Raw genomic sequence first — 15624 nt, 5'->3', positions numbered from 1 at the left:
AGTAGAACAGTAGAACAGTGTAGCAGTAGAACAGTAGAACAGTGTAGCAGTAGAACACTAGCGGCGGTTCCATGGAGATCGTCCACGTCTACACGAAGCTCCGCCGGGAGCTCGGGCGCCAGTGTCTGTTCTCGGACCGGCCTGCTGAGCTGCTGCTGGACCTGCTCCCGGACCCGAGTCTGGGTCTGGAGTTCATCCCGAAAAACCCCAGAGACCAGGCCCAGGGGATGGACTGCGACATGTCCGTGCACCAGGTGAGACCCACCTGCCACACGGCATCACCCCTGTGGAGTTTAATGGCTCCTCCTCACGGTGTCAGTTACCCGTGTCCGTCTGTCTGTCTGTTCACCTGTGTAGTGGTGGACAGGTAGAGCTGGGTGTCATCCACATAACAATGGAAATGAATGTTGAGGAAGTAAGTAGATGATAAACAGAAGGGGCCCCAGGACCGAGCCCTGGGGAACACCAGTAGTGACGGGACATGGCAGGTCAATACCACTGGAGAAAGAAATGTATCCTTGAAATGACAGGTGACAGAGTACATCTGTATTAAAAAGTAAATTCTACAGGTGAACACGGAGCGCTTCCACACCAACAGCTGTGGGATCAACCATGTGGAGGGGGGGTGGCCCAAAGAAGTCAACCCCGAGGAGATCGAACAAACCATCCGTTTCAGGAAGAAGGTGGAAAAAAACGAGAGCTACATCAGCAGCATCCTGCAGCTGTCCAGTGTAAGATCCACATCCACCCTGTTCTCTTCAGTCCACATCCACCCCTCCACCTCAGATGTCACCATGTGATCTTATGGTTTCTTCCAGGTAATGGAGCACTGCATCAGACAGAACAATGCTGTGGACATCTACCAGGAGTACCTGGAGGATGAGGAGGAAGTGGAGGGGAGTCAGGAGTCGCCTTCCGCCAAGACGATCAATGTCTTTAGGTGCAACTGTCAACAAACTGATGGACAGAAGGCGACCGATTGATCGCTGAGGACCTTCTGCTCATTGCATTTCCTCTCCTTGTTCCTACAGAGATCCTAATGAGGTGAAACGTTCCATCAATGGTCTGTCGTGGCATCCCGACAGCGGCAGAAAGCTGGCGGCCGCCTACTCCTGCCTCGAGTTCCAGAAACCCTCCAAAGACATGAGCCTGGACTCCTACATCTGGGACATTGGTAGGTCCGAAAGCAGCTGCATTTAAAAGGACCACAGATTCCAGTCTGTTCACAGATGGATGTTTTGTGTTTCAGAGAACCCAGACAGACCAGAGATGACACTCAAGCCGACATCTCCACTTATCTGTCTGAATTATAATCCTAAAGATCCACACATTCTGGTGGCAGGCGGCTTCAATGGACAGATCGGTACGTTCAGGGACTGACAGACGGGATTTTCTGTCTGTGACCAGGTTTATAAGTGACTGTGTTGGTTTAGCGTACTGGGACACCCGGAGAGGCAGCCAGCCTGTGGAGATCTCCTCCGTGGAGCAGAGTCACAGGGACCCGGTCTACAAGATCGTCTGGCTGCAGTCCAAGACAGGAACGGCTGCGTTCTCTGCCTCCACGGACGGACAGGTAGACTATTATCAGGCTGAAGAGGCCCAAAGAGGGTAAGGGAACTAATCTTAAAACAAACTTATACTACAAGTCCCTTCTCTCCGTCAGATTCTGTGGTGGGATGTTCGCAAGTTGAGCCAGCCCACAGAACGTCTGGTTCTGGACCTGGGACGGGAGGGGGACCTCAATCGGGCTTTAGGAGCCATCTCACTGGAGTTTGAATCCACCATGGTGAGTTTCTGTTATTCTCCGCAGCATGGAGCTCAAGATGTGACAAGGGCCTCATTGAGCACTGCTGCCTCACAGCAAGAAGGTTCTTGGTTCAAATCCTGGTTCGGCCAGAGTCCTTCTGTGTGGAGCAGTGTTAATTTTGGCAGCTATTTTTGATTTAGTCTTAGTCTTAGTCTTTTGACGAAAATGCATATTAGTTTTAGTCACCTTTTAGTCATTTTAATCCTTCTTAGTTTTAGTCTAGTTTTAGTCGACGAAAACAAATTACATTTTAGTCTAGTTTTAGTCACATTTTATAGCCACATTAAACTCCTTTTCTATAAAAACATATAGCTGCAGCCTAATAGCTTAAAAATATATATTTAATTTTAAATGTGAAAACAAAAAGGGAGAGCAGGTCAGACTGGAGCCGGACACAGAAACTGAACATCGGTACAAACCAACTGCAGCTTCTGCTCTGATGAAGAAGCTGCTGCGCTGATCTCTGAGCAGCTGAGACCAGAGAAACTCGGTGTTTTCACTGTTTCTATAGTTAAGAAGCAGTCGGTCACTGAGAGGCTGCTCCACGAGAACGCGCTCTGCTTTCACTGTGTCTCTCTGAGCGAGTGCGCGAGGCGGGGGGCGGAGCTACGGACCGGAGCGCTATCTGGGGCGCACACACACACAGACACACACAGACACACTCACTCGCCCGCTCCTGACGGCCTGATACGATGATGTTTTAAAAATTATTGTGACTTAGTCAACCACCAACATTTTCGTCTCGTCTCGTCTCGTCAACGAAAATTAAAATAGATTTCGTCATAGTTTTTATTTTCAAAGATTCGTTTTCGTTACGTCTTCGTCTCGTCTTCGTCATGGAAAAAAGGTCGTTAACGAATATATTTCGTCATAGTCTTCGTCAACGAAATTAACACTGGTGTGGAGTTGCTCCCACAGTCCAACGACATAGAGAATAGGGTTAGGAGAGAACCTGAGAGTGAACTGTTGTTTTTAGTGAGTTGAGTTGTCGGTGAGGGTTAGGCGCTGCCCAGGATGAACCCATGACCACTGGGATAAGCTCCAGACATGACATGTTAATATCCTGGTTGTAGATCTCAGTCATGGGATTTGTGCCCAGTAAGAACATAACGATTCAAAGTGGGTTAGGGTGATCTGTTCGGAGGGCAGAGAACTGTAAACCAGCTGTCATCGTACGATTCATTAGCAGAAGCAGAGGAAGGACTTATTAATGCATTATAATAAAAGACAATTCAGACATTTATGACATAAATTAAATGGTAAACAAATTCAATAGATGTTTTGTAAATGTAGGTCCTAGTCTTGCAATATAAATTCAGAAAACAATGGACGATAATGCCGACGGAAACACAACAATGGATAATGTTGGAAGTAGTTTTCTTTAAAGCTTGATGTGGTGGAAGAAATGATTTGATATAAATACATTTTTGCTGAATCTTGAAAAGACAAACTTCATGATATTTAGTAACCGAAAGAAAAACATTGAAGCATCAATAAATATTGAAGGTATTGAAATTTGTAAATGATAGATGAGCTCACATAAATTTACACAAAGTTGAAAATATCTAAGACAAAGTTAAGGATTCGTTAGATAATAGAAATCATCAGCAGAAGTCGATCCATCAAACTGGTAGATAACAGAATTTAGCAAATTATGTATAAAGCTCAAAAGAAAACTTTACCAACACACAGAGAAGATTTGAAAAAGGGAAAAGCATTCTAACTAAAGAAACAGAAATCTTTAAAAAAGGAGATTCAGAAAATAACTGATGGACGTTGCATCCAAGGAATCAGTTATCCACCGACTCTCAGAGCCTTTGTTTGACTCCTCTGTCCTGGATGTCTCTGCAGCCGACTAAGTTCATGGTGGGGACGGAGCAGGGCGTGGTCGTCTCCTGTATCAGGAAGGCAAAGACACCGGCTGAGAAAATTGTTTGCACTTACGAGGGTCACCACGGACCCATCTACGCCCTGCAGAGGAATCCCTTCTTTCCCAAAAACTTCCTCACCGTGGGGGACTGGACGGCCCGAATCTGGTCTGAGGACATCAAGGAATCGTCCATCATGTGGACCAAGTAGGACACAGACCTTCCTCTTTACATCCTGCTCAGTTTGGGTCAAACTTAGAGCAGATTTTAAATCCAGTGTTGTTTCCTCAGATATCAGAGCTCGTTCCTGACAGACGCCTGCTGGAGCCCGGTCAGACCGTCTGTCTTCTTCACAGTGAAGAGCGACGGTGTCTTGGACGTCTGGGACATCCTCCTCAAACAGAACAGCCCCACACTCAGTCTCCAGGTGCTCTTCTGTCCCCCATACAAATATAAAGGTCATTGTTGTGGGTCGTTAATGTTGTTGTTTGTTGTCCCTCTTGTTGTCTGTGGTCCTCCTCAGGTGTGTGACCAGGCTCTGAACAGCCTCTGTGTTCAGGACAACGGGCGCTTGGTGGCGTGTGGTTCTCAGCAGGGCGAGGCCACGCTGCTGGACATCTGCTCTGGACTGTCCACGCTCCAGAAGAACGAGAAGAACCTGCTGTCTGCTGTGAGGAACACGGAACCACCTGCAGATACATGTTTCATTCCCAAATCGGAGCTTTTAGAAAACTTTGTCCAGGATGAGATGTTCAGAAACACAATGTGTTGTTGTGTGGAGAGGGAACACTGAGGTTTAGGCCTGTGGTGTCTCAGTGTTTCAGAGGTGCTCCTCATACATGCTCCCCCTGGGTCACATCATTAACAAGCATTTGTTTCATTACATTTTCATACTGATGACACACACTAGTTCCTGCCTGTTAAACCCACAGACCCTGGGACGCTGAGTTCTTTAAACAACTGACCTTCTGAGATTAAGAGCTGGATGTCCAATAGCTCTCTGCAGCTGAAGGCCAAACAAATACTGCCACCTGCTGGTCAGTTACTGGATCAAATCAGACTTGCTGCAAAGAACCTTGTGTCCTGTTTGACAGCAACTCGACTTTAAAGCATCAGAGCTTCAAGTCAGCTTTCTAAAAGTCAATCAATTAACTTCAAAGACATGGAGACAGTTTTACATACTTTTATTTTATCACAGCTTGACTCAACAGCCTCTTTACTTCTCTAACCCCAAATCTATTGATGGACTCCAGACTGTACAGAACTTAACCAGAACCTCAAAACATGAGCCCATCCCTGCTGTTCACTGGCCCATGGTTTTTTGAAAGATTTTACAGATTTACATTTTAAAGCTCTCCACGGCTTCTCTCCCAGCTACATGTCAGACCTGTTAGTAATTTCCGAGCCTTCACGTACGTGCAGATGTAGCAGGACGAGCAGCTTCCCAGATGTTCCACCGTGAAGACCAAGCTGAAACATCTCAGACGCAACTGTGTTTCTTTATTTACAGATGTTTGAGCACGAGACAAAGCGAGAGAAGATCCTAGAGACTCGACAGAGAGAGATTCTTCTGAAAGAGAGGAGTCGCTCTGAGCAGGGCAAAGAGGAGGAGGAAGGAGGTCAGGAGGAGGGAGAGGAGACTCCTGAAGAGCTGATCGTCAGAGCCGAGAACGACTTCTCCAGCATGGGGGGGATGGAGCAGAGGAGGAGGACGGAGGAGGATGGATAACAAGGTGCTTTATACTCATCTCTTCGTTTGCTCATGTCTGTCCTTTGTCCTCCTTTGTCCTCTTTTTCCAGATGCAGGACTGTAGACACTCTTGGTTAAAACTAATCAACCAAAAAAACACAGATATTCATAAAACATTTCTAACATATTTTCACTCCATTAGGAACAATCTACTGATGTCGGGCAACAAACCTGCTTTACTATTATGATTTGAAATGAAAAGAGGCTTGAACCTTCAGTTGGTCTGTAGGAGATGAACTCCTCAGGTTTCAGATATTAAACAGTGAATCGTGTTTTTCAACTCAGCTGCAACAGTTTCCATCAAACTGATTTTAAATATATGAACGATTCTGTTTTTTCAGGAGAAAGACGTCTGTGAAGAAAAATAAGTGAAAGACGAAGCAGAGACTTCAACAATATAAACATGAACTCACTTCCTGAGTGACAGGTCGTTGGTTCATGTGACGTTCACTCTACAAACCTTGTGATCTCAGATTCTATAATTCAGACTTTTTAGTTAAATGTTCATGTCTGTGCTGAAACACAAGTTGTCGTCTTTGTTCAGTAAACAAATTCAGATTTCTAATAAACTATTTTTTCTGGATCTCTCAATTTGACTGACACGGTCGCATCAGGTGATCGTGACTCTGTAGTTCTACAGAGAACCACAGGGGGCACTGGGTTAAAGCAAACATCAACAATGACCTTTAAAACAACCGCTGAACAAACCTCAACGTTCATCGAGTTCACGTTTATTTGTTAAATCATCATCGTATCAGCCCAGCATGAAATACCAGGAGCGGGAAATGTGTGTGTATCCCCAGACAGCACATACACACACACAGGCCCCGGGGCCCCGCCCCCACTCACTCCTGCTCAGAGACACACACATGAGATCACAGCTCGTTCAGGTGAAGCAGCCGGTCAGTGACAAACAGACTCAGTGTTCAGAAACCAAGTTGAAAAGAAAGAAGGATGAAGCCTGGCTCCTGGTTCCAGTGAATGAAGGAGGACATGAGGAGAGACCAGTGAGGATCACAGGTCTGAAACTCTGACAGCCGACAGAACCCAGCTAATGAAGAAGACTCTGAGAAACACTACACCCCACTCACATGCATGTGTTCTGATTGGTTGAGCTTCATCATCGTTGTAACTAAGTGATTATAATTTAATTCATTCTTTCTCTATTTTTGAAAAAGTACAGACTGATGGAGGAATGAAGTGATAAATGTCCCAGGAGTTGATCAATTAACTTGAATTTAACCAAAGTTATTGAACTATTCTTTGAAAAAAGTGACAAATGTCACAAAAAGTTGTTTGAAAAAGGTTTTTTATTTTCACATCAGAAATTCCTGAAAGTAATGTGGATTTAATGTTCATGTGTATCTAATTTAAATACACGTGTTAAACTTGGCCAATTTTGTCATAATTTTTTTTTGGGGGGGTGGGGGGGGGGAGCGGGTGGTTTGAGAACCACTGATCTGGATGCAGCTGTGACGCTTCCAGCAGATGGCGCTGTCTCACTGAGCACAGACACGCAAGCTCCTGAACAGCTCGGGAAGTATTTATTTTTTCAAACCGGGTATTTTAGTCCACTTGTAGTTGTAATAGTTTGTTATAACCACTGGAGACCGGAATGAAGGTAATGAGATGACTTCTTTATTGCGTGCCTCAGCTCCAGAATACAGCAGCATCAAGTGCGTTCCCAGACGCCTCACATTGCACACCTTGTGTAACCCTCCGCCACTGTTGAGAACCCTGAACAGTGTTAGTGCGCGGCACTATATCCTACAGTAGTATTGTGTCTTTTGAGGGGTTCTTCTGATTTGAGGTGTTTTGGAGCTTAAGTGAATTTGTACTTGTAATAAAGTTACTTCCGGTTCTTCATTCCCAGACCGGATGACGTGTTAAACCTCAGCTGTCGATCTGAACGTCCTTTATTGTTTTTAACTTCTTCTATTGAAGCTTCTCATAGAACGAGCACAGAGCTGTGGTTTGATCGATCTGATGAAATGGATCAATAATCAGTTCACCTCCTCCTGCGTCATGAGATGACTTGGCGTGTACGTCATGACGCACAGACGCGAGGTCGGGGAACCCGGAAGTGTCGTCGTGTTGTTTACATTCGCGTCTTTGTTCCGACAAAATGTCAAAGAGACGCTCGAAAAGCTCCGAGAGCCGGAGCCTGAGGAGCGTGGTGGAGCAGCAGCTGGCCGCGGCCGTGGAGCACATCCTCCGGCTGCTGAGGGAGCGAGGAGCCGCCGACCCGGAGCAGCTGGAGCGGCTGGTGACGGAGCGGATCAGCGCGGCCGTGCAGCGGATCTGCACCGCGTTCAGAGCCTCCAGGGCCGGCTCAGACCCGCAGGCTCCCGGGGCCGGTCCGGAACCCGGACCCGCAGCAGAATGGACAGGTTGGAGTCCGGAGACCGACTGAGGACACGAAGTGTCCATTTATAATATATAAAGAGGATCACTGACTGATTATAAAGATGATCAGTGACTGTATATACAAGAATCAGAACTGTAACCTGTTGATCAAGGAATTTATATATATATATATTAATAGCCTTAGGATTTACACTTTTTCCACATTCTCATATGTGATTTAACTGAGTTCAGTGTTTTCTCTGCAGAGCTGTGTCTGTCCCTCGGTGTCCAGAGTCTGAAGGAGCCTCTGCCCAGCACCTCGTCCAGACCTGAGACCGTCTCCGGACCTGAACACCCACCGGCCTCACAAGAGGACCTGGCTGGTGAAGACGAGGAAGATGACGAAGAGACCACATGTCACTGCTGCAGAGTGTGTGGGAAGTCCTTCGATAGGAAAGGCTTCTTGATGAAACACGTGGAGAAACACTTGAAGGAGTCTGAATGTCTCTGCGGTCTCTGTGGAGCGCTTCTGGAGTCCAGTCACGGTCTGAAGCTTCACCTTCAGACTCACCGCGACAGCAGCCGGACCTGCACCGTCTGCGGAAAGAAGTTCCCATCGCTCCGAGCTCAGGAGACGCACCTGAGGCTGCACACAGGAGAGAAACCGTTCAGCTGCCACATCTGTGCCAAAGGCTTCAACCAGAAGGGCAACATGGTGACGCACATGAGGACCCACACGGCAGAGAAGCCCTTCAGCTGCACCGTGTGCCGGAAAGAGTTCAGCCATGCCGCCTCTCTAGAGCGACACATGAAGACCCATGATGGACAGCTGCCATTCAGCTGCAATATTTGCAGGAAAGCATTTGATAAGAGCACTGAGTTGAGGCGTCACACCCGGAGCCATGAGTCCGATGAGCAGTCTGCCACCAGGAGCGGACGCAGGAAACCCAGTCCGACTCCCTCCCACTGCTGCACTGTCTGTGGGAACGCCTTTCACAATAAAAGTAGCTTTGTGCAGCATGCTGAGACGCATGTGAACAGTCCTGAGTGTCGCTGTGGGGTCTGTGGGGAGCAGTCGGAGTCTTCAGAGTGTTTGCAGATCCACATCCAGAGCCACCGAGAAACCAGCAATATCTGTGACATCTGCGGCATCAGCTTCAGGGACATGGAGATCCACATGAGGACGCACACCGGACAAAAGCCCTTCCAGTGCAAAGACTGCGGTAAGGACTTCCCCAGGAAAGGTTCTCTGGAGCGACACATGAAGCTGCACGCCGGTGAGAGGCCGTTCATTTGCGAGTTCTGTGGGAAGACTTTCATTGAAAACACCGTTTTGAAGAGACACATCAAGAGCCACACGGGCGGGAAGCCACGGATCTACTCCTGCGACGTCTGCGGCAAGAAGTTCACTATGAGCCAACATCTAGATGTGCACAAGAGGATCCACACCGGGGAGAAACCATATACCTGCAGGGTCTGCGGAAAGACCTTCCGTCAGATCGGGAACCTGGACTCCCACAGCAGGATTCACACGGGTGAGAAGCCATTCATCTGCAGCCTCTGTGGGAAGAGGTTTCGCCAGAAGATCTCGCTGGAGACGCACGAGAGGTTCCACAAGAAGGAGAAACCATTCAGCTGTCAGCTCTGCAGCAAAGGCTTCGTCCAGAAGATAGACCTGAAGAGACACATGCTGACACATACTGGGGAGAAACCCTACAGCTGCAGAGTCTGTGGTAAGAGCTACCAGGAGAAGCGCTCGGTGGACACGCACATGAAGGTTCACACCGGAGAACGGGCCATCAAAGATTCACCTGGGACCCAGAACCTGAAACGACAGGAAGGAGTTCATGTGGACTTCATCCAGCTGTGAGGAGCCTGAAGGCCACACCAGTAACCTCCCATCAGTCACTGGGACGCCTCTGTGCGGGGGGGGGGGGGGTCCCCTCACCAGGAGGTCGGCCGTTGGATTGTTCCCATTCTGATCCAAGTGTTCCACTGCAAGATTCTGAACCCAAATACTGAAAGTTCTGCACATAAATGCAATGTGAATGTAAAATTGTTCTGTAAAGTGCTATGAGTGTATAAATACATTTACCATTTACTCATCTTTAAACGTCTTCTTCCACTAAAGTAGTCCCAGAAGCAGCTGAACTTACTCTGAATTCACAGCAAGAACCAGGGAACAGAATCAGGGAACAGAACCAGAGAACAGAACCAGAGAACAGAACCAAACCAGGAAACAGAACCAGGGACCAAAACCAGAGAACAGAACCAGAGAACAGAACCAGGGACCAGAATCCTGGTGCACAGTCGTTCTGACCCTGCCAGCAGGGGGCCTCAGAGGATGACCACAGTCCTCCACAGATTCCTTCACTCAGTTCAGTCAGTGTGGATGAGACTGAAAGGTTCACTTCACTTTGACCTCAGGTGACGTTAGAGGTTCGACTAAAGATGAACTGATGAATATTATGTTCCTAAGTAAATCATGGAATGTCAATAAAGATGGATGATATAGGACTGAGACGTCATGATTGACAGCTGACACACAATGGAAGGAAGTGATGAAGTATTTCTACTTTACTGTCTTAGTAGTTTTACTTGTAATGGAATATTTCTACTTTACTGTCTTAGTAGTTTTACTTGTAATGGAGTATTTCTACTTTACTGTCTTGTACTTTAACTTCAGTAAATGATCTGAATTCTTCTTCCACCACTGGTTAGGTTTGTTATGTGCTTATACTTTAGTACTGGTGTAACATGTACTCTTGACAGAGTATTTCCAGTGTATTAGTACCATGGTTAGTACTTTGGTTTCCTCGTCGTCCTCCAGTCCAGCAGGGGTCGCTGTTGGCTCTGAACGCGGTGTCTCTGTTTACCTGCCGCTGGCTCTCTTTGTCCGCTCCGAGACTCACAGCGGCAGAAAGGAGGACAATGTCCGCCGTGCAGCTGCTGCGGGTGTCGGTACATGAGCGGATCCGCGCGGCCGCTGAACACTTCCTGCTGCGGCTGGAGAAAGGAGAAGAACCGGCTCGAGTCCCGGCGCTGAGAGCGATGCTCACCGAGCGGCTAACGGCGGAGATCGTCGCTGTGTTTGAGGAAACCGTGGCGGAGTACGAGGACCGAGTGGAGCGGTCCGAGCGGGAGGTCTGCCGCCAGAGGAGGCTGCTCGATGCCGTGATGAAGCCCGAAGTCCGGCTGCACAGAGCAGGTCAGTCCCGGGAGGAGCCGGGGAGCTACAGCTCCGGTTCACAATTCACTGATGATTCACTTTAGTTCGTCACGTTAAAATGTGACCTCACTTCCTGCTCTGTATGCAAATCAACCCCTACGTCATGTTGTTCGTGAAGATCCAAGGCTTTAATTGAGTTTGCAGGTCTCTGTGTAACACACACACACACACACACACTCAAGTACACACACAAGCACACTCATGTAAACACACACACACTCCCATGTATACTCACACATGTCTATAGTTGTGAGGACGTGCAACATTCCCTAAACCTGATTCTAACAAAAACAACAAGTCTTTATTTGTCCATAGAATTTGAGATGAACAGACAAAATGTCGTACTGAACCACAAATGGCCTCATTACTACACACAGACACACACAGACACACACACGGTCATCTGACACACCTCTTCAGTCAGACTTCAGTGAGCTCTGTGTTTATCTGCATGTTAGAGACGAGAGTGGATCACAGGACTCGTGTCTCTGATGTCAGCTGGTTCCATTCAAACTGGGACGTGAGCAGACACCAGGACAAATGTCTGTGTTGATCTTCTGTGTCCTCAGAGCTGCTGCCGTCAGTGAACCTGAAGCCTCCAGACCTCCGGGCTCCAGACCCTGCAGACCTGAACCAGCCTCAGCCTGATCTCGTGGACAGTGATGTGTCCTGCTCGTCCTCGCCGTCCCCTCGCTCGTCCTCGCCCGCCTACAAGCCGCCCGAGTCTCCGAGCAGCTCCGTCCTCCCCAGCGACGCTGACCCAGACAGCGACTGGGACCAGCGGCACCAGGCTCTCAGATCCCAGAGTAAGAAAAAAAGAGGCAGACCGCCGCTTGGCGCCAAAAACAAGCGCAAGCGGTCGACTCCGTCCCAGTCCTTCAACTGTCTGGTGTGTGGACGGGCTCTTCTGGGGAAAGGCTACCTGCTCAAACACGTGTTGCAGGTCTGCTTCAAAGACAGACAACACCGCTGCGGCTACTGTGGCGAGCGTTTGGCCTCGGCCAGCGCGCTGAAGTCTCACCTGCAGACCCACCAGGACACGTGCAGGACCTGCCCCTACTGTAGCAGGAGCTTCCAGTCCATCCTGGCTCAGGAGCTGCATGTGCGCCTCCACACCGGAGAGAAGCCGTTCAGCTGCAACGCCTGTGGCAAGATGTTCAGCCAGAAGGGAAACCTGACGTCCCACCTGCGCGTCCACGCAGCAGAGAAACCTTTCCAGTGTCCAGAGTGTGGCCGGGCCTTCTGTCACCTGACCTCTCTGGACCGACACATGCAGCAGCACAAGGACCAGGTGGTGCACAGCTGCAGCGTCTGCGCTCAGGAGTTCAGGAAGCCACTCGGCCTGCGACGACACATGATGACTCATCATAAAGACGCCGCCCACAAACCAAAGAGATTCCGCAGCTCTGCTCCCTCCTACATCTGTAAAGTGTGCGGGGACACCTTTGGCAGGAAGTCCTTCTTAGTGAAACATGCGGAGACTCACCTGCAGGAGCCAGACGGCTGCTGTGGCCTCTGTGGGCAGCAGTACGAGTCCGCGGCCCGCCTGGCCGAGCACTTCAACTCCCACCGCGACGCCAGCAACACCTGCGACATCTGCGGGAAGTGCTTCACGGCTCACGCGGCGCTGCTGATGCACATGAGGATTCACACCGGAGAGAAACCGTTTCCCTGCCACTTGTGCAGGAAGTCCTTCAATCAGAGCGGCAACCTGAAGATGCACCTGAAGATCCACACCGGAGAGCGGGCGTTCTCCTGCAGCATCTGTGGGAAGGGCTTCACCCAGAAACAGACCCTGGACACTCACGTCCGCTTCCACAACAAGGAGAGACGCTTCCTGTGTCAGGTCTGTGGGAAGGGCTTCATGCAGGACGTGGACCTGAAGAGACACCTGCTGGTCCACACCGGAGAGAAGCCGTACACCTGCAGGGTCTGTGGGAAGAGCTTCCAGGCCAAACGCTCCCTCAACGGACACCTCAAAGTCCACACAGCAGGGGGCGCTGAGACCGGGCCGGACCAGGACCAGGAGCCGGACCAGGACTCAGAGCAGCAGGGGATGACCAGCTTCTACTCAGGACTCCTCCAGCTGTAGAGTCCAGACTCCACTCAGGTCTTCACAGCTCTGCTCCCTGTCAGTGCTCCATCTCAACATGCTTCTACATCCAACATCTGCTGCTTCTACATCCAACATCTGCTGCTTCTACATCCAACATCAGCTTCTAGTTCCATCATCTGCTGCTTCTACATCCAACATCTGCTGCTTCTACATCCAACACCAGCTTCTTCTACACCCAACATCAGCTTCTAGTTCCATCATCTGCTGCTTCTACATCCAACATCTGCTGCTTCTAATTCTATCATCTGCTGCTTCTACATCCAACATCTGCGTCTAGTTCCTGACGAGGGTCTGATCTCAAAGTTTGCTCCTTTCGTCTTTTCAGTAACATCTTATACGATTAAAGGTTCAGTTGAGAGAATGCTCCCTCTCTCTCTCTCTCTCTCTCTCTCTCTCTCAGTGTCTCGCTCCGTCTCTCTCTCTCTCTCTCTGTCTCTGTCTCTGTCTCTCTCTCTCTCTGTAAAGTAAATTTTTTTTTTTTTTAAATGTCTTCTAATGCTCTCATATTTTGAACTCTGTCAGGAAGTGTTACACTTTTAATAAACTTGATTAGAAGAAGCAGAAGAATAAAAACTCTAAATCAAAAAGCCTTGAGGAGTAAATCTAACTCAGGGACTGGAGCTCATGTCCAGGCAGGCGTCTCGTTGTTAGTGGTTTATTTTTATCAGCTTGTTCTAGTAAATCAAACATGAACCCTCCCCCGTTCGATTTGACTTTCAATTGGTGCAAGAACCCTGATTAATGTTTATGAACATCTTTATGTTAAGAAGTGAGGATTAATGTGATTGTATTTGGTGCAGGTTAAAATCTTTGAAAACAAAGATGCAGCGAATGAAAAACATCTTCATGTGTTGTGTAGTTTGACCTGAAAAACAACACACATCATACATGTAGGAACACACAACACGCAGCTTTACACGACACTGTTTCACTTTACAGCAGCAAGATGTTCCTGAAGTGACAGAGCAGCTCATGGACTGTTGAGGAGAAATGACCAAGAGATTAACAGGAGAAGACAAATACAGTTTTATCTCAGAGACCTTGATGTACAGTCTTTGGAAGACGTGGCGTCAGATCGATTCCAGCTGATCTGGGATCGGTTCATCTCTAAATCTAATAACTGACTTATAACCAAACTGATCAGAAACACGTGAACAAACATCAGATAAGAACGACCTGATATGACAGAAACCATCTTTGATCTATTTTGTTCATGTCCCATCTGTTAACGTGGAGAAGGGGTTTATGACATACTGCAGGCAGCCACCAGGGGCTCTCTTGTAGTTTTATTTACTCTGTGGAAAAATAATCATGCGAATAATTTGAACTGCAAACGACTGATATCGAAACTTTGTTTTAAACTTTCTCAAAGGTTTGAAAGTCTGTTGAGTTCAGTAACTTTGATAATCACAGACGAAGACGCAGAAATACGTTCTAACATGTACAGACAACAACTGGTACCAGGAGAGCGATTGTTATGATAATTTTCTTTATTGATGAATCAGATTCTTTTTTGGTTCCAGTCTGTGACGCGTTTGACCCGAGAGACGAACCGGCTGTTAATCCACCGCAGGACGGACGTCCTCCCCGGGGACATGTTACCACACATGGACCAGAAGGGGTTTGTGTCCCTGACACAGTGTTTGCAGTATTTCCTTCAGTTCTCAGATACATGGGGACGTGGTCAGTGTCTGTGGGGACGGACATGTGATTTTCTTCTCAGAGGACAGACGTCTGTCCTCAGATCAAAGTGCAGGACACCGCCCTGGTTCTTCTTCTGTCTGGACTCGACACAGAACCACGTGTTCTGGAGAACTCGTCTGGATCCACGACATCGACCATGAGGAACAGGAGTGTGAAGCCCACGACTTCAAATGTGTAAAAAATCATAAACTGAGTCTAGGATTGTCTCTGGTTCCAGATACTACATTACCCACAATCCTCAGCTGCTTCTGGACAGAAGTCGTAAACCTGTTGCCGTGGTAACAGAGTTTAATGGTTGTTATTCTTGTTTTAATTGGTTTCTGTGATATTACTTTTTTTTTACCTTTTTGATTAAAACTGAATTTTTATTCTCTTTTGGTTTTTTATTTAAATTTATTTCCCGTTACACAAATTTAATCCTGCTTTTATCGAAGTATAAAGTTTTTACCATAAATAATAAAACAACAGTGACACAAGTCACAGTGACGAAGTGTCAGGATCGTTCAGAACAAAGATAAAGTTTTAATTAAAGAGAAACAGTTATAATATAAGAAAGAAGCAAAAGGTTTGTTCTGTTCATTGAATCCTTCACAGAGGAAAAAGAACCTGAACGACTGATGACCCACTAATGACCACGACTGGAAACGTTCAGGTTCGATTCCCACTCGGTCAAACTAAAGGTTGAACCTGGTGACCGGATGTGCAGTTGTCCTCCTGTCCACCAGGGGTCAGCGCGGAGCCGGTGACCCGGAACAGCTCCGGTTGTTTTCCTTCCTGTTGGCCGGGGGACACTGCTCGGCCCCG

At 47.9% G+C, this 15624-nt stretch overlaps 3 protein-coding genes across 3 annotated transcripts; all 3 read left to right on the top strand.

The window, feature by feature from the left end:
- Positions 1-71: 71 nt before the first annotated feature.
- LOC128462088 (dynein axonemal intermediate chain 2) lies at positions 72-5404 on the top strand. The gene is made up of 11 exons (XM_053447351.1): positions 72-254; positions 570-731; positions 819-940; positions 1032-1174; positions 1250-1363; positions 1434-1573; positions 1664-1786; positions 3659-3882; positions 3967-4102; positions 4199-4345; positions 5186-5404. Exons 1-11 carry the CDS (start codon positions 72-74, stop codon positions 5402-5404), a joined length of 1713 nt encoding a protein of 570 aa, XP_053303326.1.
- A 2146-nt stretch (positions 5405-7550) lies between these two features.
- On the top strand, positions 7551-10288 carry LOC128462091 (gastrula zinc finger protein XlCGF57.1). Its single transcript, XM_053447360.1, has 2 exons — positions 7551-7815; positions 8038-10288. The coding sequence occupies exons 1-2, from the start codon at positions 7551-7553 to the stop codon at positions 9639-9641; spliced, it is 1869 nt and encodes a 622-aa protein (XP_053303335.1). The 3' UTR covers positions 9642-10288.
- Positions 10289-10702: 414 nt separating this feature from the next.
- On the top strand, positions 10703-15598 carry LOC128461473 (gastrula zinc finger protein XlCGF57.1). The gene is made up of 3 exons (XM_053446397.1): positions 10703-10979; positions 11570-13131; positions 14640-15598. Exons 1-2 carry the CDS (start codon positions 10703-10705, stop codon positions 13090-13092), a joined length of 1800 nt encoding a protein of 599 aa, XP_053302372.1. The 3' UTR covers positions 13093-13131; positions 14640-15598.
- The last annotated feature ends 26 nt before the right edge of the window (positions 15599-15624 follow it).

The sequence above is a fragment of the Pleuronectes platessa genome, chromosome 18 (genome assembly GCF_947347685.1).
Source record: "Pleuronectes platessa chromosome 18, fPlePla1.1, whole genome shotgun sequence".
Classification (NCBI taxonomy): domain Eukaryota; kingdom Metazoa; phylum Chordata; class Actinopteri; order Pleuronectiformes; family Pleuronectidae; genus Pleuronectes; species Pleuronectes platessa.
The sequence above is the reverse complement of the archived record's forward strand: the minus strand, read 5'-3'. Positions and strand labels throughout refer to the sequence as shown.

Excerpts from the sequence above, each read along its gene's own strand:
- LOC128462088 (XM_053447351.1), top strand. The coding sequence starts at position 72 with ATGGAGATCGTCCACGTCTACACGAAGCTCCGCCGGGAGCTCGGGCGC. Across the intron at positions 1,574-1,663 it reads CTGCCTCCACGGACGGACAG|ATTCTGTGGTGGGATGTTCG; the intron begins GTAGACTATTAT and ends TCTCTCCGTCAG. Across the intron at positions 4,346-5,185 it reads AGAAGAACCTGCTGTCTGCT|ATGTTTGAGCACGAGACAAA; the intron begins GTGAGGAACACG and ends CTTTATTTACAG.
- LOC128462091 (XM_053447360.1), top strand. The coding sequence starts at position 7,551 with ATGTCAAAGAGACGCTCGAAAAGCTCCGAGAGCCGGAGCCTGAGGAGC. Across the intron at positions 7,816-8,037 it reads ACCCGCAGCAGAATGGACAG|AGCTGTGTCTGTCCCTCGGT; the intron begins GTTGGAGTCCGG and ends TTTTCTCTGCAG.
- LOC128461473 (XM_053446397.1), top strand. The coding sequence starts at position 10,703 with ATGTCCGCCGTGCAGCTGCTGCGGGTGTCGGTACATGAGCGGATCCGC. Across the intron at positions 10,980-11,569 it reads AGTCCGGCTGCACAGAGCAG|AGCTGCTGCCGTCAGTGAAC; the intron begins GTCAGTCCCGGG and ends CTGTGTCCTCAG.